At 38.6% G+C, this 21,395-nt stretch overlaps 2 protein-coding genes across 4 annotated transcripts in view; one reads left to right on the top strand and one right to left on the bottom strand.

Annotated features, from left to right (window-relative positions):
• Positions 1-3,627: 3,627 nt before the first annotated feature.
• On the bottom strand, positions 3,628-6,048 carry LOC110381355 (uncharacterized). The gene is made up of 3 exons (XM_064043432.1): positions 5,923-6,048; positions 4,949-5,092; positions 3,628-4,388 (listed from the first exon to the last, which is right to left on the bottom strand). Exons 1-3 carry the CDS (start codon positions 5,951-5,953, stop codon positions 3,676-3,678), a joined length of 888 nt encoding a protein of 295 aa, XP_063899502.1. The 5' UTR covers positions 5,954-6,048; the 3' UTR covers positions 3,628-3,675.
• Positions 6,049-17,539: 11,491 nt separating this feature from the next.
• LOC110381349 (igLON family member 5) overlaps positions 17,540-21,395 on the top strand; it is a 39,080-nt gene continuing 35,224 nt past the window's right edge. For 2 of the 3 annotated variants that reach the window (XM_064043248.1, XM_064043250.1), the window contains exon 1: positions 17,540-17,587. The gene's annotated coding sequence lies outside the window, so the exon portion shown is untranslated. Of the gene's footprint in view, positions 17,588-19,152; positions 19,264-21,395 lie in introns of those variants that run through there. The other variant, XM_064043249.1, reaches the window with a different exon arrangement.

Below are 21,395 nucleotides of genomic sequence, written 5' to 3' on the forward strand. Positions count from 1 at the left end.
AACAGTCTTCGGGTTGCTTAAGTAACTAGGTAATAATAATATAATCTTTATTCACCATGATTTGGTTGTGGAGGTCAAATACGCAGTTGCTTCGCTTAGAGCACTGGTACTCAGACGTATCCAGTAAGACTAGAAGACGACCCCTACATAATTGGAAAAAACTGGGCAAATAAAATACTTAAGTACTACTTGAAATAAACTTAGAATTTGGATCTTCATATTATATATCGGTACATATAGTAAGCATTTTCGACATTTTGAAGCAGGCTCTTCCCATATAAGCATATAGGGGTTAATGTTGCCTAGAAGCTTTTGACCGCAGGTTCACCCCTTCACAAATTCAAAAAATTATGCAAAACGTCGCACGTAAATATGACTCTATCACTCTGTTCCTTTTTCACAACAAAACTTTTGAACTGATTTAAACGCAATTTGGTACACAACTAGCCTAGTTCTTAAAAAAAGGACATCGGCTACTTTTTACCCAGTTCCACAAAGTACTTCTCCCTTGACATAAGTGAAACTGCAGAGAGCAGCTAGTCGTCTATACTATAGACGACTAGACCATAGACTCTATACCTACATATGTATGTACTTAGAATTCTGACATTCACAAAATTTTCGCAAGTCAAGCCAAACTTGTTATTTTTCTTTGCAACAGAACTTCCAAAGTTTCTATTCCCATACAGTTTTAGAAAAACAAATAGTTATACTATACGAGTTGCTTGAATTCCAATGTTTCATAAGTTTTCGGAGATAAGTTTCGAAGACGGGTTCTAGAAATTTTAGTTCTCATATTGTGATAGTGCTTTTCCACTGGTTTTGTATTATTAGGAAGTACTTCTCGTACTAAGAGCTACGGAGAGGTCTATGCTCGGTGTTTCTCCACGTGATCGAATCCAAAATGAGGAGATCCGTAGACGAACTTAAGTCACCGATATAGCCCACCGGATTAGCAAGTTGAAGTGGCAATGGGCAGGCCATATTGCTCGCAGAGCGGATGGCCAAAGGGGTCGAAAAGTACTGGAGTGGAGACCACGGACTAGCAAGCGCAGCGTAGGACGTCCACCAATAAGGTGGACAGACGACCTTATAAAGGTCGCCGTCGACGCTGGATGCAGGTCGCCTCCAACAGGTATCTGTGGAGATCTAAGGGGGAGGCCTATGTTCAGCAGTGGACGTCCGCCGGCTGAGATGATGATGATGATGATGACTTCTCGTACATGGATGGAAAGTAACTGTTATGTTATTTTGATACAGATATAAATTGTACTGCAACTAGAAGCTGTAAAGTCTGAGTTTGAGCAGATAGGCACGTAATGCACATACGTACTTGCATATGAACACCATGGTTCGAGTAGGTATGTAACTGAATCACACATAGTCACATAGTAATCTAAGGTAAGTAACTAAATATTCCAAGGATCGTAGCGTCATGAAAATTGTCAGCTGTATGTAGTTCCGATGACAATACAAAATATGGTACTGTCGAACTGATCTGATGATGGAGCCGGATCTCTTGATTCTTACGTGCATTTCTGATTCATTCATTTATTTCATTATGTAATTTTACTGTAAAAATAAAATAAAATTGTATTGTTGGATACAGTTTCGAAATTGGTCATCATCTTACATATTACCTTCATATTGCTAGGACCTGTGCAAGATTCGTCATAAAACATGACGTTAATTGTGAGGTTTCTAAGGTCAATTACATAAATATAACATTTTTTTTTATTGCTGCCATCATGCATATTCGTTGTGTATTTTTGGAGTAGATAAGAAAACATGCGCCGACTAATAAGTGAAATTGGGACAGGCGGCCGAAGGTGGAATAGCGGCAGGACGACGTATTTTCGATGAATAAGTTATAAATAAAAAGGGATATGTTTAAAATTAAAACATTAATTTATTATAACAGTTTAAACATTATTATTTCTGTTTATTGTTTTCACCGTTCGCCTATTTAACCTTCATAGGGAGAGCATGTAGTTGCCAACTTTCGTCATATTTATATCAACACACGTTATTTCCCTCATTTCACCTATTAATCATTTGAAAACGTCAAAACAACAAAAAGTCCCTCTTTACTTACCCACTTATAATTTTTTAAATATTAGCAAACTACGCAGTTGAGTCGTAGAAATATGTAATTTCAAACTTTGTTATCACGACAGTAACAAATATTTGAAATGCATCAATGCTCGCATTAGTTGTCATGTTTTGCCAAAGGCGCAGCTAAACACGTTTACACGCGCTGAACAGGAATTTAATTTACATGAAAATAATGAGCTAATCTGAAACCACTTTAAGCTCTCGACAAAGATGGAAAATGACAAAAAACTTTCTTACATTTATTTTTGTATATAACGATCACCGACAGATTTCATTGGCCATCTTCGACTTTTGTTGAACATCAGCGCTAGGACTCAGTCAGGTATAGAGTCACAGCAATATACTAAGTGAGACCCGTTTAAGATGGGTGTGACGAATATATCCCCTCACCTCTTCTCATCTGTCGAGTAAGAGACTCGTTATTATTTTTAAAAACGTCATGAAAGTTTGGTGGACACAGAATCTTGATCTAACTGATATCAGATCTGGTAGCGAAAATTGGAATTATTTCCCGGACTTCACTTTATTTTGTCGGTACTTCAACCATGAATATTGGAACCTTGGACAGGCAAAGATAAAATATAATTGCATAAGGTTTATTATAAATATCTTGGTGTACCTAGTGCCCCAACAATCCCTGTTTCTATAACAATTATGCCAGAGGGCTGGCCTATACTTCGGTCAAAGGATATGCATTGCCATCCAGCGTGGCAATGCAGCCAGCCTTTTGGGCACGATCCCAGCTGACAGCGATGCGGATGAATATTTTGATACCTAGTTTTAATATTTCCCTATAATAAGATCATTTTGTAAAAGTTTAAATATGAATAATAACGTTTTAAAAGTATTATGGCAAGCCACAATGTTTATCTTTTTTTTTCCAAAACTAAATGTAGAAAGAAGTTTTTGGATTTCTATGGTATTTCTCCAATTAATGCAAAATATGTATTTTAAAACTCTTGTTGGAGCTTTAGAAATTCTTAATAGGTTGTAACAGATTGTAAAACAAATCAGGGTTACCTATTTTGTTGATTGCTCTACAAATTCTTTTAAAAATGGTTTCTGATTTTTATTATTCTTTTTTTTTCACAAGGGTCCTAATAAATAAAAAGGAAACAAAATTCTATAATACATATGCGTATAATTCAATATTACAATACACAAATACTTATAAAGTATACATTTGCAAACTCATCACATTCGAAACTTGTACGGGTAATTCTAATCACAAAACCAATTGCATGCCGGGTCAATACATAAACCGTTTAGAGATCTTTTAGTTAAACACTAGTAAAAACCATTTAAATCTAAAACGACCACCATGACAAGAAAACAGTAAAAAACACGTCACAGATTCGTCACACTTCTTCTCTCAAACCTGTGACTACACTCGCTCGTTTGTGACGAAAAGGGCACAACTGAGATTTTACAAGGAACTTTCGATGACGAAACTCAGTTGATGGCTGTTATTTAGTGCCCTATTCGTCACATCAGTCTCGATATAGTTGTCTTTCAATCAGTTGGTGTAACAGGCCGTTATAGAAAAAGTTGTTTAGTTACTTAGCATGGCGAAGGTGGCTGATCGCATGAGCACGGAGGAGGGGGGAGAGGCTCACACCCGCACGGTGGGGGTGGTGGTGCAGGATTCTCGCATGGGCAACCACATGAGCATGGGCACGGGCTAGGCGCTGGGGCCGGCTGGCCACAAGTCAGCTGCTGTGATAACTGCTGTGAAATCTGCTGACCCAGCTGCTGTGACAACTGATTTGATGACTGCTGGTTCTGCAGCGACGAGGTCGACACACAAATCGTAGGGGGCTGGATAGTCTGAGGCTTAGGAGGCCTTACAACGATCTGTGCGGGATGAATCGGCGATGGACGCGGCTGGGTCACGCTGATAGGCGCTGGCTGGATTGGAGCAGGCTTCGGGACCCTCACAACTAGAGGAGGTGGTTGGATGGGCGACAACGGTCCAGGACGGGCCAATACCGGTGGGGGAGTGATGGCCGGTAGAGGAGGAGGCCTTACAATAATCGCTGGGGGAGTAACCGGAGCAATTGCGGGTGGCTGAACCGTCAAAGCTGGTGGTGTGATCGCAGCCTGTTGAGGAGGACGGACTAAGATCGCGGGTGGCTGGATGATCACGTCAGGGGAGGCGCTGATGTAGAACGTGCCTCCGGGGACGGCGATTTCTTGGAAACCAGCTGATCGTAGACGCTCGGGGGTCGGGTTCTTTTGGAGAAGTACCTTGACTGGCCCATCGCCGCATGGTGCTGGAATGACATGACAAAGATTAATTTTAGGATGATGATGTCCTATGATCCTAGTCGATTGTCAGCCACGGTGGCTGTTCTCGTATAAGGAGATCAGCCAGCTCCGCACGACATAATATATTATAGTACAGGCACATTTGCTTGGACACAGGTGCACTCACTATTCCTTCACTCTCATAGCGCGATGGGACGGTAATTGGGTGTAGCAACCACCAATTTCCGGGGCTGCTTTGTTTCTAAAACCTGCAAAGCGATGTCCGACCCGGGAATCGAACCCGAGACCTTGTGCACAGCAGCAGCGCTTGTGACAGCTAGACCAACGAGGCACCGCCTTACAAAGCCTTCCTCGATTAAATGGACTATCTAACACTGAAAGATTTTTTTAAATCAGTTCAGTTGTTCATGCGTATATAGCTGGACAGTGTCAGCTTCCTGATACCCTAGCTGGTCATAGACCGACATGTCGGACTGCCAAACCGAAGGGTTTTAGCGGAATCTCGCCATAAGTGTATCAACACTTTATCACTTCAGTTAATAGCTGTAGATCCTCGAATACTCACAAGGTGGAGGAGCGCAAGGATCGCAGGGGCACGGAGGAGGTACCGGCGGAGCTGGCGGCGCGGGGCAGGGACACGGCGGCGGAGGCCCGCACGGACACGGACAGAACTGGGGCGCAGGCGCCGCGGCCGCTGAGGCTACCAATGCTGGAACAGATAGAAACATTAATGGAGAAAAACTAAAATTAAGGGTCCGTTGAGACAGACCGGCTCGGAGAACATCGGCGCGCATGTTTCATTTCACACAGACCGGAATCGGCTCCGATCGGCTGCGTGAGATGCAATCGGAGCTAAACTTCAGCAAAACCGAGAAAAAGTACGCGATCGGAGCCAGTCAGCTCCTCTTATTATTTCACACCGAGCACCTTCGGGCATTCTTAATGACAAAAGCAGTGCACATGCAAAAATAAACCTTACTTCAAATGCTAAGTACCCGATTTTCAACGAGTTAAGAATTTGCTCTCCTCTCCGAGCCGGCCTGTCTGAACGGACCCTAAAAGGGTCAACAAATTCGTCCCCATCGCTGTCGACTAGGAGCGTGTTGGGCTGGCAGCATTACCTCGTTGGATGGCCTTGCTGATGCTTTGTCCGAGGTAGCCAGCCTTTCGGTCACGAGAAGCAGAAGTCAACTACCCGGCTAGATAGACGTTAGTTAATTGACAATGGCGTCCAAGGCCAATTTCAACCACGGCAGTTGTTCTCTCTAAGATCACCTTTCTTTAAAAGCCCCTATATACTGCGAAGTTTTAGTCGGCCGATAGTTTTGATCAGGCTCATAAATCAGTATGGAGATTGGTAGATCGGCCGGACTAAAAAGTTCGATTGGACTTCCGATAAATTGTCGGCCAACCATCGGGCCAACTATTGGCCGACAGTTTGGTCTGCACTGTATATTGGCTTAAGATTTTCACAACACAAAATTATTTCTTTACTTTTATAACAGTTTTATCAATTAAATTATTTATATTATTAATTACCTATTATTCCCAATGCCGTTAAACGCCCCATGATCGACAACCTTGTGTATTACACTCGATTTTGTACAACCTTTTATACTCCAAATGTATCCTAGTATTGTTTTGAAAAAGAATATTTCAAAGTTTAAGAACCATGGTTGATGGAGCGTCTTAAAAACTTGGAATGTTTGAATTATAAAGATAAAATATTTTACGGTAATTATTGGACTTGTAAAATTTACGAAGTTTAACTTATGTAATTGGCAGTAAGAAACTTCATCATCTGCGTAGCCTTTTCCCAACTATGTTGGGGTCGGCTTCCAGTCTAACCGGGTGCAGCTGAGTACCAGTGCTTTACAAGAAGCGACTGCCTATCTGATCTCGTCAACCCAGTTGCCAATGCAACCCTACACGCTTTGCCAGACTGGTTTCTGACTACCAGTAACGACTGCCAATGACGTTCAAATAAACCGGGACCTACTTATTTATCGTGCCTTCCGAAACACTCAAAAAGAATTCGTTATGACAAGATGTTCGGGTTGACTATGCATGGACCGACCATGCCCAGTGTTGCTTAACCTTAATATTTTAGTAATTTAATAGCTTCGAAAACTGCAATAGAACCACATAAATTTTCTGTCGAAAAGGTCCACGTGCGCGATACTCCCTATGGACCAGGCCACAACAGTGCGTTGCGGCGTCGCATCGCAAAAACAACATTGCACAGCTATGCGATTAATATGATATGCGTCGTTGATTTTTGCGATGCGACGCCGCAACGCACTGTTGTGGCCTGGCCCTATCACTCCCTCTTGGCGATTTTATACATTAAAAGTCTAGGTTTCCTCGAGATGTTTTACTTCCCCTTTATTCAATGATAGGTGTCCAAGGTATGCAGCACATACATGCCTGGTGTTGAACCTGCATACTTCTACATGAGCAGGAGGTTGGTGCTTTAACCACTAGGTCAGCACGACTTACAAAATCTATGTAGGCTTAACAATAATCCAAAGTCAAAATCCTTGGCTTAATTAATTCCTCAGTACTGGCCATAACTTTGTAAAACCACCATGATCTTACCTATATCCATTCACCAGTTTTACCAATGGGGTCCCGGGTAACCGGGACGACTAGATCTGACAGGGCAGGCGCTCCTTGTGGCACACTGGTACTCAGCTGCATGCGGTTAGACTGGAAGCCGACCCCAACATAGTTGGGAAAAGGCTCGGGAGATGATGATGAGTTTCATATGTTTAATATGACGTATTAGTGTAAAAAGTCCTATCAAGGTTGTTTATCTTTAGTTAAGTGCCTACTCAAATAGAGTAGGTATATGTTTTATCTGAAGTTGACGTTATAGTTAATGAAGCTTTCAATAATAGTTAAATATTAAGTATATAAGCGGTAACCGCGGTTAGTGAATGCACTGAAGGCAATATGGGTTTACAGGCATTCGTGGTTCTTGGTAAGTGATCTATATTTTTTTTTACAGTCAACTTTTTCTTGTATTGTAATGAAACTTTTTTACGGACTTGAAAGCCGAGTCTTTAGATAAAATCTATTTACTTATTTTATTTAGTGAAAAGAATTTGCGTAATAATTGAATAGATTTAAACAGAAGTTTTCACAATCCTTTTTTAAATATGTATACTTATAGGTATTAACTTCACTTGTAACTATGTATGTAAGAAAATCTTGGAATCTTAATTTGTCCCACTTACCGGTCTTCGATTAGGATGAAATTTTGCACACGCTCTGATGACAATAGATGACTAGCTAAGAAACGTCATTACAAATCCAATATGGCGGCCTCCCCAAGATGGCGGACTGGCTAGGTAGTTGAAATGCACCACTATGGTATGAGTATCAGATGAAAGGGTTTGCTGCCAGGAATACAAATAAAAAAATCTCGATTGAACATCCTCTTTATGTATTTTTTTCCTTCTTTTTTCTCCAAGCTCTGATCAGCGTAGCAGCAGCCGCTCCCTGGCGATGCTACAGCACATGTGATGGAAGCACCGTCTGCTTCGGCGAAGTCGGCCAACCCACCATCAACCCACCAGCGATCTGCATCGGCCGCCCCAGCCCACCCTGCACGGGCCCAGCGACAGTCTACACCCCCTGTCAGTGCCAAAACCCATTGCCTCCACCCCCACCGTGTCCATGCCAGCCACCTTGCCCAGAGCCCCCCCCACCGTGTCCCTGTCAAAACCCCTGTCCTTTATATTAAAAAAATAAAGGAATAGAACGATTTTTAAAATTTGTATTTCGAAATTTTGAATTGGAATAAAGAAAATGTGTTTCGGATTCTATTTTTTTTGCTCAAATTGATTTTTTTGTAAAGTTGTGAAATTAAAATTTGAAGGTTTGGAATTGAAAATATATTGTGATGTTTTTTTTTATTTAAGTACTTATTTTTCTTTTCCTTCCTTTTTTGGTTTTTAAGTATCTTATACTTTTACATAGAAAAATACAGAAAATGTATCAATGTGTGTGTACAAGACAATATATTTATGAGCTAACCTAACAAAGATCAACGTTTGCTGCCATATTAATACCTACCTCTTGGGAGTCGGTTAAAAAGTGGTCGATTTTATCACATTTTTAATAGAATTTCTTGGACACCAATGACTTCATAAATGTGAAGAAAAACATCTTGAGAAAACCTAGACTTTCAAGTGTGAAATGGCCAATCCGCCTTGGACTTGCATTGATTGTTGCAAGGCGCTCATTGCTTCTCTGTACAAGAAGAGGCCACAGCACGCAAAGGCTGAAAGAAAAGTCCAGTCTTTACTTCATCTGCACCGTATTTTATTGAAATCAGTTTTACAGTTTGAAGTAGAAATTTTCTATAGAAACAGAACTCTTGTTCTTAGAATCTTGTCTAATATCAATACGAAAGTCTGGACAATTTTTATACCCTAACCGAAGAGTCTTAGTCTGAAGCCAGCCAGAAATGAGTAGGTAACTAAGGAAACATACAGGTGTTTCAATTTATTTTTAACACGTTTCCTAAGAAAGAGATTTTTCTACTATTTCCATTATTGCTATACCTGCAGTTTGTTGTTGTTGTGAATTTTGTAAACCTGAAGAGAGATGTGGTCGACATGCTTTGTTTGTCCGAAGTTGGCTTCTATTGATTTCACAAGAGTAAAGAAAATGATGTTCTGAGATGCGTGATGCATCAAATGGCTAACTTCAGAATTGCAAAGTTACGTGGCATGAACTATATCAGGTGTTAACTATAATTTTTATCTTATTTAAATTCCTTACATTCAGTGGGTACTAGTTGAAAAATATCTGGTACTGATGTAGGTAAACCTAACTTCAAAAAAACACAATTACTTATCATTTTTATTTTATTTTCTTAAACAAAAATAAAATTGAAGTTATGTTTTCCGCACGTCTGGCTATGTGCGCGACGGTGGCGACGCGTAGCGTTTACAACATTTGCGGAAGCTGTCAAATAATAACCATGTAAACATTATAATTTTCTTTGCGAATATAAATAAAACCAAAGATTAAAATAGTGTTGTTGACATTATTTAAGTGCAATTTATTCAATAGTTTTACTGTAAAATGAATATAATGATAAAAACCGGGTTTGAAACATCCGCATTTGTTTCCAATTTCTGCCGTGTTGTGCGCTGCGGTCGTTATTGTCCGCCGCAGGCGGATGAAGAAGAAGCTACATAAAAGCCTAGTCTATGATATACAAATAAACTGCCTAGTTGGTCTTAGCCTAGTCGCAAAGCACGACTGCGGTCCACGGAGTGTTTTGTTCGATTCCTAAGTCGTACCAAAATCGCTTTGGTAAAAGCAGCACGTTGCTGTCAGTCCTGCTCGTGATCTCTCTCCTGTGGTGATGAGAGTGAAGAAATAGATACCTAGGCAGTGAGTGCACCTGTGTCCAAGCAAATGTGCGTGCACTGTAACATGTCCTGCGCAGCTGATCTACGAGAGCACAGCCTTAGCGAGACCTTAGCCGAAAATCGGATATGAAGTCATTTTTGTTGCCATGTGCAACCCCATTGCTTTAAAAAAAAAACAGAATTCAGTAATATACTTTCTCCTAAGTCTAACAAATGCTACAATGAAATCGGTTCAGCCAAACAGTGAAATAATCTTGCACACTAAAATTCATATAACTAAGAAACTTCTTTTTAGGGTTCCGTACCCAAAGGGTAAAACGGGACCCTATTGTTTTCGCTCCTCTGTCCGTCCGTCCGTCCATCTGTCACCAGGCTGTAGGTATATCATGAATCGTGATAATTAGAGAGCTGACTTTTTCACAGGATGATTTATTTCTGTTGCCTCTATAACAACAAATACTAGAATTAAATACATATTTTGGGGGGATCCCACACAACAAACGGATTTTTTTGTCCGTTTTTTATAAATAATGGTACGGAACCCTTCGTGCGCGAGTCCGACTCGCACTTGGCCGGTTTCTATATCTATCGGCGTGCGACTGACATGTTTATTTGCATGTATGTGTATTTTGAACCCCTCGCCAACAGTTTATCTGTCTGTCACAGCTAGTAGTTTGTTCCCATACCCCTTCCCATAGTGATTTTTAATTGAAAAGGGATTAATTTTAATCTTATTTAATACTACTCGGTCTGGTTTTGAATGGACGCAAAATGTTTATTTGTGTTGAATAAAATATATAGATTTTTGTGAGTTTCTGTTGTTTTTGTGTAAATAATAGTTTTATTTTGATTGACATAAGAGTAATATTCCAAGTAATAGCCGTAGTATGGTTTGTACGTTTTCTGATACAGTTGAAAAATGCTACCGTATAATTTAAGTAATTTCTCGTGGTACCCTAATGGGTAAAACGCCAACCATTCAGGTATTCAATGAGTATTGTTTGGATTCCTGGTCATGCAAGTTACAAATGCAAATAGATATGTTTGTAGATATGATACGTTTGTATGTATTTTCTTAGAATATATTGAACAACAACCAATTACCAAGTTTCGGACGGCATGATAATATTTTGGGACCGGCCAGTCGTTAACTTTCAGGCATCTTTAGAAAGTGTAAGAACCAGATCAGTAATCTTACTAAGGGGGTATCAGGTTGCACTAGTAACTAAGATGGATAGAAAGGCAGACCCTCTTTGTCAATCGTTCTCAGCTGCATCCAGTTAGACTGAAAGCCGACCCCAACTTAGTTGGTAAGAGGTTCGACAAATGATAGGTGTTTATACTTAAATATTTAGGTGTAAATAAAACAACAACAATAAAGTTTATCCTTTCATTAAACTAGTGAGGAAGTTAAGCGGCATAGATAGTAGAGACAGCGGGTTCTGTGCCCCTTCCGTGGGTGGGGCAGACCCCTGTTGGGGACTTGCTGCTGATAAGCTCAGGAACACTGAGGACAAGAGAAAAATATACAAGTAGGTAAATGTGGGTTACAGCCTTTTTATCGTAAGAAGGTAATACTCCATTTGTTACAGCCTTTGTATCGTCCCACTGCTGGGCTGCGGCCTCCTCTCACACGGAGTAGGATTGAGCGTTAATCACCACGCTTGCTCAATGCGAGTTGGTGATTTCAGACTATATAGTCCAGGTTTCCTCAAGATGTTTTCGTTCACCTTTTTATCAGCCATTGGTGTCTAAGATATTCTTAGAAAATACATGTACTTGAGTTGTTGTGGTACATATTTGAGTAGCCACTTATCTAAAGGGAAGCAATCTTGATATGACTTATCATTTGAAAATTCAGTTTTAAGATAAAATGCAGCTAAAAATCAATGTAAATACAATAATATCAATTGAATAATTTGGGCTGTCATTGAATATCCTTGACAGTCGTTACGAGTAGTCAGAAGCTAATACCTAAGTCTGACACCAGTCTAACCAAGGGGTATTGGGTTGCCCGGGTAACTGGGATGAGGAGGTCAGATAGGGCAGTCGCTCCTTGTAAAAGACTAGGACCCCAAAACAGTTGGTAAAAGGCTCGGGAGATATAATTATTGGAACTAATTCCCGTAGACGGCTAAAATATAGTCCATGTCACCCGGGAATAGTGTAGTAGCGAGGATTTTTCGAAGTTTTCGGTTCAGTACTGTCGGAGCGTTTAGTTTACAAACAAAATTGCAACAATTTATTGAAATTGGAAATAATATATAAGTAATTAAGCTTAAAATTATAAAATAATATGAATTTCTTACCACTCAAAACAGCCAAAACAAAGAATAACCAACAACCACACATTTTGATGTATTTTTAAACAATTTTGAACCGACGTGGTTATCCCTAGGTTTTAAAACCTAAACTAATTTATAAGAAATAAATATTATAACTGTTATATAAGAGTACGTACTTATATAAATATTAACATTGTTTAAGTTACGTGGAAAATCGATTCAAAATATTTTCATATTTTCATATAAGCTAATGATAATTTGTCGGGTTTTCTTGCTATTTTTTATAACAGAAAATATCATCTTAAAATCTTTTCATATACTTATTTCTAGAAAATTCATCATATCCCGAGCCTTTTCCCAACTATGTTGGTGTCGGCTTCCAGTCTTACCGAATGCAGCTGAGTACCAGTGTGTTACAAGGAGCGACTGCCCTGCCTGACCTCCTCAACCCAGTTACCCAGGCAACGAGATACCCCTTGGCAAGATTGGTTGTCAGACTTACTGGCTTCTGACTACCCGTAACAACTGCCAAGGATGTTCAATGACAGCCGGGACCTACAGATTAACGTGCCATCCGAAACACAGTCATTGGTGTCTAAGATATACATAAACGTAAGTACATACAAACTTAGAAAAGTTGCATTGGTACTTGCGTTACAAACATACATACAGATAATATTGAATATATAATGACCAGTAGCTATTGTATTATTATAGATTTAGTATGCTTTAATTACATTTTGTATAAATAATCTGAAATCAATTATTTTTGTTAAAAACTGCGTTTTAAAAATTTGTATGACGATTCATTACATCGCTAAATCGATACTAATATAATATAGAAACACTTTTTGTTTGTTTGTAAAGAAGGCTCGTTTCTGAACCGATGTGAAAAATTCTTCCACTATTGGAAAGCTACACTCTTCCCGAGTAACATAGGCTATATTTTATCCCGGTACGGGCAGTAGTTCCCACGGAAAGGTTGAAAACAAGGCAAACACTTACAGCCTTACTACAAACACTTAAACATCTGTTGAACACTTGTCTAAAAAAAGTGTGGCAAAGTGGACCTTATTTCAACGTCATAATTTGATTTTTTTAGACTACTGTTCAACAGACGTTTAAAAGTTTTTGTGGTACGACGGTTAGAAGATAATATAAAAAAAAATATTTCGCCTGCATTTTTAAACAGCACATATTAAAAACTTCGACAATACAGAGTAAAATTATAATCACAACCATTTTGCATTCAAAACAGCTCAAAATTGTCAAAACAAAAACTTTTTGACAACTCATTAGGAGACTTTTAAAATATGTAAATGTACTAAAGTTTGGCAAAACGTGTTTCTGACTCAATGACAGCCGTTTTGTAATTATGTCGTTACAGACGAACAGACAACCAGTCTTACCGAGGGGTATTGGGTTGCCCGGGTAACTGGGTTGAGGAGGTTAGATAGGCAATCGCTCCTTGTGGCACACTGGTACTCAGCTGCATGCGGTTAGACTGGAAGCCGACCCCAACATAGTTGGGACAAGGCTAGGTAGATGATGACAGACAGCTGAGAAACTACCAATTTTTAGTCGGCCGACAGTTTGTTTGGGCTCATAAATCAGTATGAAGATGAATGGTAGTACGCACATTACAGAGATCAGGTATTTAGCCGGTATCAGACTGACTGAAAACTTTGATTTGGATCAAGATTTTCTTTAAAAAATTCTTGCTAACCATCGGGTCAACTGTTTATTCTGCAGTGGGTAGGTACTATAATATACTTACCTTTCTGTCACCCCTACAAAATGAAGAAGAGCGTAAAGATAAAAACAGAATCACTGAAATAAAAGTACATTCATTGTAGGCAACGTTCACTAAACTTTTTAAATACTGACAAGAGGATTTTTTAGGGTTCCATCGTCATTTTAAAGGTGGTGGAAACCCTAGGGGACAATGTATTTCATTTGTCTTGTATGCATATTTTTATAAAAAAGGCTTAGTTACATAGATATTTACATATTCACAATGAATATAAAAACTATGCTAGTAAAAAAAAAAAACACTATATCAAAAACGCGTCAAAAAAATCATCCCCATCGCTGTCAACTGGGAGCGTACCCAAGAGGCTGGCAGCATTACCTCGTTGGATGGCCATGTTGATCCTTTGTCCGAGGTAATAGCCAGCCTTCTGGTCACGTCTATCAGTCTACCTGTTTAAAATACAGAAATAAGCAACTATATAGCTATTTGTGTGTCTTCTGATATCCGGATAAATATTATAGCCTATGTTTCTTGAGGATAGTGAAGCTTCCTAACAGTGAAATATTTTTTTTTAATTAGTTAAATAGTTTTTGATCCTTTTAGATACAGGCAAACAAAAAACAAAAATTGCTGCTGTAACAACAACTTAGAAAAATTATTATAAGTTGAAGACTACGGAACCTTTCGCAAATAAAAGTTTAACTTGACCATTTTTATTGTAACTTTCAATTCATTAAATTCACTGACTTTTGGTCTGATATTCTCAAAGTTTAAGTTGTTGTGCACCTTTTTGTTGTCAAGTTTAATATTTTCTTTTAAATATTTTAGTATTTATTTTACTTGTGGCAAAATATAAGTCCATTTATTGAGAAAGACTATATTATACTATTTTTCATCGATGCGGACGTAGGATATATTATTACTTAGTTTTTCAAAATGCGTCAAGAATTTCCCATCCATATAATCTAAACTTTAACGTTCACTATGTTAAAATAGGCTTTACTCACCGTAAACAACTTTTCTTTTTCTCTTTTTCCACAGTCCTATAGAAAAAAAAAAACATACTTTTTCACATTTCGAAACTTTGAAAGCCACTGGTATTAAAAGACTGACTATTCCTTTTCATTGACTTTTAAAAAGTTTTTTAATTAAAAAAACAGAAACAGTTTTTATTCAAACCTTTTGAATAATGGTTTCCTCTTTATATATTTATTTTTTAATTTAAATAGTTTAGTTTTTGAAAGGAAAAAAAAGTACTCAGCTGCATCCGGTTAGACTGGAAGCCGACCCCAACATAGTTGGGAAAAGACTCGGGAGATGATGATGAGTTTTGAAAGGAAAAGAGTTTCTTTGGAATTATTCCGTTTTGTGGTAAATTAACGATGTCTTTTTTTATTACTTATGTTAAAGTTCTTGAAAAGGGAAGTTCATTAAGCAATGTTTTTCTCATTTTTGCGTCGTTTTGAAGGAAAACCTTCATTGGACAGTAATAATAAAAAGTAGGATAACTGATTTAATTTAAGTCTATTTAGTGTTTAAACACACTATGCCGAACGTACGCGACCGAAGTTCCGCGGCTGATTTTACGTTCCAACGTAATCGCCTGATATGACACACCATAAGTGCCGAACTTACGCGGCAGAAGTTCAGTTGCGCAATTTACGCGGGGCGCGGGCGGGGGCATGCCTGCCTCCCGCTGCTCGCCGCTCCCGATCTCCGTCGACAGTCGAACCGAACTTCGGTCGCGTATAATGTGTTTTCTACAGAATACGTTGCCGCCGAATTTCCGCTGAACTTACGCCCGACTGAAGTTCGGCTGAACGCTATAACGCAACGTAATTTCGGCATAATGTGCCAGTAATTCAAATAGCATTGCAGGCGTAATCATGCCGAACTTCCGTCGCGTATTCTCGGCATAGTGTGTTTAGACACTTACAGTTTTTCTAATTATCTTTGCAATTTTGAAGTCAGGTAAAAAGACACACTTATGTATAATCTTACTATCCTATCCTTCTAGTCCTACTTCCTACTAATATCATAAATGTGAAAAGTGAGAATGTGTGTTTGTTATTCTTTCACGCAAAAACGGCTGGACCGTTTTGTTTCAAAGGTAGATATATAGATAGATGATACCCTGGATTAGACAAAAGGCTACTTTTGATCAACACACCACGCGTGCGAAGCCGCGAGCGGAAGCTAGTAATGTAATGAAGACAACATATAATTGTTTGTAGAGGCTTTGAAACTTCAGAACCGATTTGAAAAATTATTTCACTGTTGGAAAGCTACACTCTTCCCTAATAACATAGGCTATATTTTATCCATATACGGGAAGTAGTTCTATCGGAACTCAGGTGAAACCGCGGAGAAGAGCTAGGTAGTAAATTATAATAAAAATGCCATATGTAATATCAGGTAAAATATTACAAAAGACATGTTATATCATCAATCTTTAGATAGCTTAGATATTTTTACCGACTGGAACCGCCGAGTACTTTCTATGTGAAAGATTGCCAACTTACAAGCGAGAAACAAGGAATTGTAATGAAATAGTGAATTGATACGTATAGATGTTTTATCTCACTAAAGCGGGTGAGCCATACTTGTGTGTGTAAATGTACATGCACATAGTGTTTGTACCTATGTGTGTGCTCGCTCGCGCTCAGTAGTGGCCGAGTCCCAAACTCACTTCTACGCAGCCGAGCACGAACGAAATGCTCGCAGCGCGCTCGTTAGAGGCTTGTAAGTTGGTCCACACTAGACGAATTGTGTTCGGCTCGTGCTCCGCTCGTGCTCGGCTCTCCTAGTGTAGACTCAGCTTTACACATTTAAGTATGTATGGTTTGCCTCAAAATGTGGCTGTATCTAATGGCTAACTTCAGAACTGTAAAGATACTTGGCGCTATCTGCATGTTTTTACATCTTTGGTAAAGAAAAGTTTATGTCATCTCCAGTTGGTTCAACAGTCTAAGTTCTTTATCGTTACCTCACCTTACAGTCGAAAGATAATTTATTAGTTTTAATATAACACATATTGAGGTCTTCATGGCTCCTGGCTCGTGGCTAAGTAGCAGCTACACGTGTCAATCCTAACTAATATTATAAATGTGAAAGTAACTCTGTCTGTCTGTCTGTCTGTCTTTTCTTCACGCCTAAACTACTGAACCGATTTGTGTGAAATTTGGTACAGACATAGTTTGGAACTTGAGAAAGGACATAGTTTTTATTAAAAAAAAAATAAAAAATAAAATTTGTTCCGAACATATAGCGCCATCTATTGGTCAAACCAAAAATATGCCGGAAGTCACTATATCATGCGAACGAAGTCGCGGGCAAAAGCTGGTTGATCATAAGGTTAAGCAACGCTTGGTGCGGTCGGTCCGTAGATGGATTACGAGTTCCTCCGTGTTTCGGAAGGCACGTTAAATTGGTGAATCCCGGCTGTCATTTGAACATCTTTGGCAGTCGTTACGGGTAGTCAGAAGCCTGATAATCTGACTTAGTATAAAAAGTAGTACTTATCGGATTGCCCGGGTAACTGGGTTGAGGAGGTCAGATTGACAGTCGCTCCTTGTGGCACACTGGTACTCAGCTACATCCGGTTAGACTGGAAGCCGACCCCAACATAGTTGGATTTGCATTTTCATACTTTTCACGGTTCAATAAAGTATTTTTGACTAGATAACAATTAACGTTCCATTTGTTTAAAATAGTTTTTGTTTTGTTACAGATTTTAAACCGAGCTTCAAATCACACAAGGTGGCGTCAAAGAAGAGGTAAGTAATATAATCCTTCATAATTATGAATTATTATGAACCGATCTCTCTCCGGTGGTGTCGGATTGTCGACCCATCGCGCTATGAGAGTGAAGGAATAGTGAGTGCACCTGTGTCCGAGCAAATGTGCGTGCACTATAATATGTCCTGCGCAGCTGGCTCATCTCCCAGCCGCTATGGCTTGCAATCTGCTAGAAGTATATTGGCGTTATTTTTAATATTATAAATGCGAAAGAATATGTGTTTGTCTATCGGGCTTGCATGACAAAACTATTTAACCGATTTTACTTAACTTCAGGAACATTCATGTATTATAGAGCTCTATGCATTTCCTATAAATACTCAAGAATGCGGGCTTAACGAAATTAATATTATCTCGTCAAATGATTTCCAGCTTTTAAACGGAACAAGCCAATTGATCTATATTGAGACTTATGGCATTTTGATAGAATGAATTATCTATGCATAAGATACTTAATGCAATAAAGATACTTATACCTATTCAGTTGACTGGAATCGTCTGTTTTGTCTAAAAATGTTGCCTAAATTAATGTTAAAGCTAAAAAGCTTCTATTTCACCACCACCCTAAGGTAGACTGACAGAGAACGCCTATGGCGATATCATCATCCTCCGAGCCTTTTTCCCAACTGTGTTGGGATCGGCTTCCAGTCTAACCAGATGTAGCTGAGTACCAGTGTGCCACAAGGGCACCCGGGCAACTCAATACCCCTTGGTTAGACTAGTGTCAGACTTACTGGCTTCTGACTACCCGTAACTAGTGTCAAGGATGTTCAATGACAGCCGGGACCTACAGTTTAACGTGCCATCCGAAACAGTCATTGGTGTCTGAGATCTACTTAGAAAGTACATACAAACTTAGAAAACTTGTTGCCTATGGCGATAAGTCCGCCATTATATATTCAGCAAACATTTTTGCTTGGACGCGCTTATGAATCTCAGAAAATGATTAGAAAAATAGTCACATCTAAATTCGAAACCTCCTCTTGTAAATCGGTTAAAAAAATATTTGTAAAAAACCAAAAAAAAAAAAAAACTCAAAAAGCTTTGAAATCACAAAATTACAAAAAAAACTTTGATCCAAATGCAACCGCCCTTGTTATGTTCCCTCCCTTTTTGAGATTGCACCAAAGACCCTTTAGAACCAGTCGTTGTCAAATAATAGAGGGACGCAGAGGTCTCGTTCGTAACCAATAAATACACACGTATTTAAAAATATTGTAAATAGCAAAAAAAGTGTTAAAAAAAATCGTGAAAAGTGGGAAAAAAAGGATTTTTTTTTTTTTTAATTACAAATAGTTTACAAAAAAAATTTCTTACAAAATGCTTGTTTTATAAAACAGTAAATTTTATGTTTTGTAAAACATGTAAAACAAATTCGACTCATTAGTCGTAAATTAGATAGGATAGTGGTATTTTGACCTTTAGTGATATTTTGATTATAAATAATGCGAACTGTAACTGATAGTAAAAAATAAACAGTATAAAAGTTGAGATATTTATTAAAGAAGATTTAGTATATGTTGGAATGAACTAACTATAGTGGTACCTAAGTATCTACAGTGTTTTTCTACAAATATTCAAGGAGAGTGAAAAGTGTGATATTTTTGTGTTATTCTCGAAAAGTGTTTTTATTGGATTGTTTCTTTTTTAGTTGGTGAGTTGAACTTATTTATACTTCTTTAATTTCTGTAGTAGTCTGAGGAAATATAATTTGGTTTGTTTATTTGTAAAGGCTTTGAAACTACTGAACCAAATTGAAAAATTATTTCACAGTTACATAGCCCATGGCGTGCACTTAGAGAGGCCTATGTCCAGCAGTGGACTGCGATAGGCTGATGATGATGATGATGAACATAGCCCATTTATCGTAGAAGACTATACCATTAAGATAATTCTTACTTAGCTGCGCGAAATAGTTCCTACAGTTGAAAATAAACAAACAATTACTAAGCCAGCAACATTTTTAATTACTGGAAAAAAGTTCCCTCCAAAATTGTGTAACTTTCTCGAACATTCCAGCATCAAACTTCCCGGTCCCTCCCAAACTTGAGAGCGACTTCGAAACATTCTTTGGAAGTCGTTAGACTTTAAAATTTACGATATCGAACAAGCGGACAGCGGAATTTTTGATATTACATACTTCAAAGTGATAGATATTTGTAACAGCGCCATCTAGTTAAGAATTTGAGTAACTGGACAGTTAGAAATATGGTATAAGTCACGGAAGAAGGAAAGAAAGCAGAGATTCTATAAGGTAGGTCAGACGCCTTCTTGTAGCTCAAGCAACGTACGGTAGCCGTGATCAGTTACTAGAACTAACGAGGCGTTCAGGGGCGCGATTCTACTAATTTTACTTAAGCGACATACGATTCACATCCGACTGAGATCCAATCACGACTCAATTACGATTGAAGCGTATGTGGCATTCCGCTATTTTTACTTTTAAATAAACGTTTTTACCCGTTTCTGTGATTCAATAATGAATCATATTGTCTGCAAATTATTAACGATTGCAATATGATTGTACAAACTACCGTATAGGCCAAATGGCAGACCAATCGCAAACCAATCGAATGTCATTGGAATACGATTGGTCTTTTATTAGTAGCAGAATGTCCGCAAGATTAAAACTGCTATTGCGATTCAATTTCTATTCAATTTTGACATTATTAAATCAGGTCCCAGGTTCCTTGTCAAATCAAAACGAAACTGTCAAAAATTGGTGCATTGATTGTTTTATATGGGTGATGGTGATTTCTAAAGGCGTGTTAAGGCGAAGACAGTAACATTCCTCGTCCCCCTCGCCCCGCTTGTTGTCGCGCTACTTTCTTAGGAGATTTTCCGTTAAAACACCTCCACTAGTCATTTTGTTCTCCAGACTAAATAATTTTGTAATAAAATTTAGACTGATTTGTCTAAATTTTATTACAATCTAAAATTATGACATTACCGAACATCAAACTTACTACTATCCATTTTAGAAAACGATCAACCTACCTAGGTTCGAACACAGGAATTTTCAATTTCGACCGCAAACTACGACAATAGGGCTGGCACGGATATACCCGGATATCCGAGATGCGGATAAAATAGAAAAAGAACCGCTTTTGTCAATGGACTTTTTGATCCTTTTTGCTTTATTGTCTACTAGTTTTTGAATTGATTTAATTGAGCTTCGGTATTTAGAAATATTGTATATGTCATCTTTCTAGCCCTTTCCTAACTATGTTGGGGTCGACTTCCAGTCTAACCGGGTGCAGCTGAGTATCAGCGTGCCTCATGGTGCGACTGCCTATCTGACCTCCTCAACCCAGTTACTCGGGCAACAAAATACCCCTGGGTAAGACTGGTTGTCGGACTTACTGGATGTTCAGTGGTAGCCGGAAATCTGACTTAATATTATAAATGCGAAAGCTTTTAAGTACGGATGGAAGTTTGTTCCTCTGTCACGCAAAAACTACCGAATAGATTTTGATGAAACTTGGCAGTAATGTAGCTTATATACCAGACTAATACATAGGCTACTTTTTATCCATATATCTGAAGTAGTTTCCTTGCTACGCGGGTGAAACCGCCGGTAGAAGGTAGTATTTATTTATCCGCGTTGTGCCACCCCTAATACAGATTTAGTTAACGTACAGTAATTGGAAATTGTTCCCTGGTGACGTCACCGCTTCTACTAAACGAGTTTATGTTCACTTAACTAACATACATACATATATACGTACATATAGGAGGTAGTAGTTAAATTGAAGTCACGACAGGATTCAATCACATAACATCTAC

Source organism: Helicoverpa armigera, chromosome 31 (assembly GCF_030705265.1).
Source record: "Helicoverpa armigera isolate CAAS_96S chromosome 31, ASM3070526v1, whole genome shotgun sequence".
In the NCBI taxonomy this organism is placed as follows: Eukaryota; Metazoa; Arthropoda; class Insecta; order Lepidoptera; family Noctuidae; genus Helicoverpa; species Helicoverpa armigera.

Coding starts and splice junctions, on each gene's coding strand:
- LOC110381355 (XM_064043432.1), bottom strand. CDS start 5,953: ATGGGGCGTTTAACGGCATTGGGAATAATAG. Junction 5,093..5,922: donor AACGGCATTGGGAATAATAG/GTAATTAATAAT, acceptor TATCTGTTCCAG/CATTGGTAGCCTCAGCGGCC. Junction 4,389..4,948: donor TCCTTGCGCTCCTCCACCTT/GTGAGTATTCGA, acceptor ATGTCATTCCAG/CACCATGCGGCGATGGGCCA.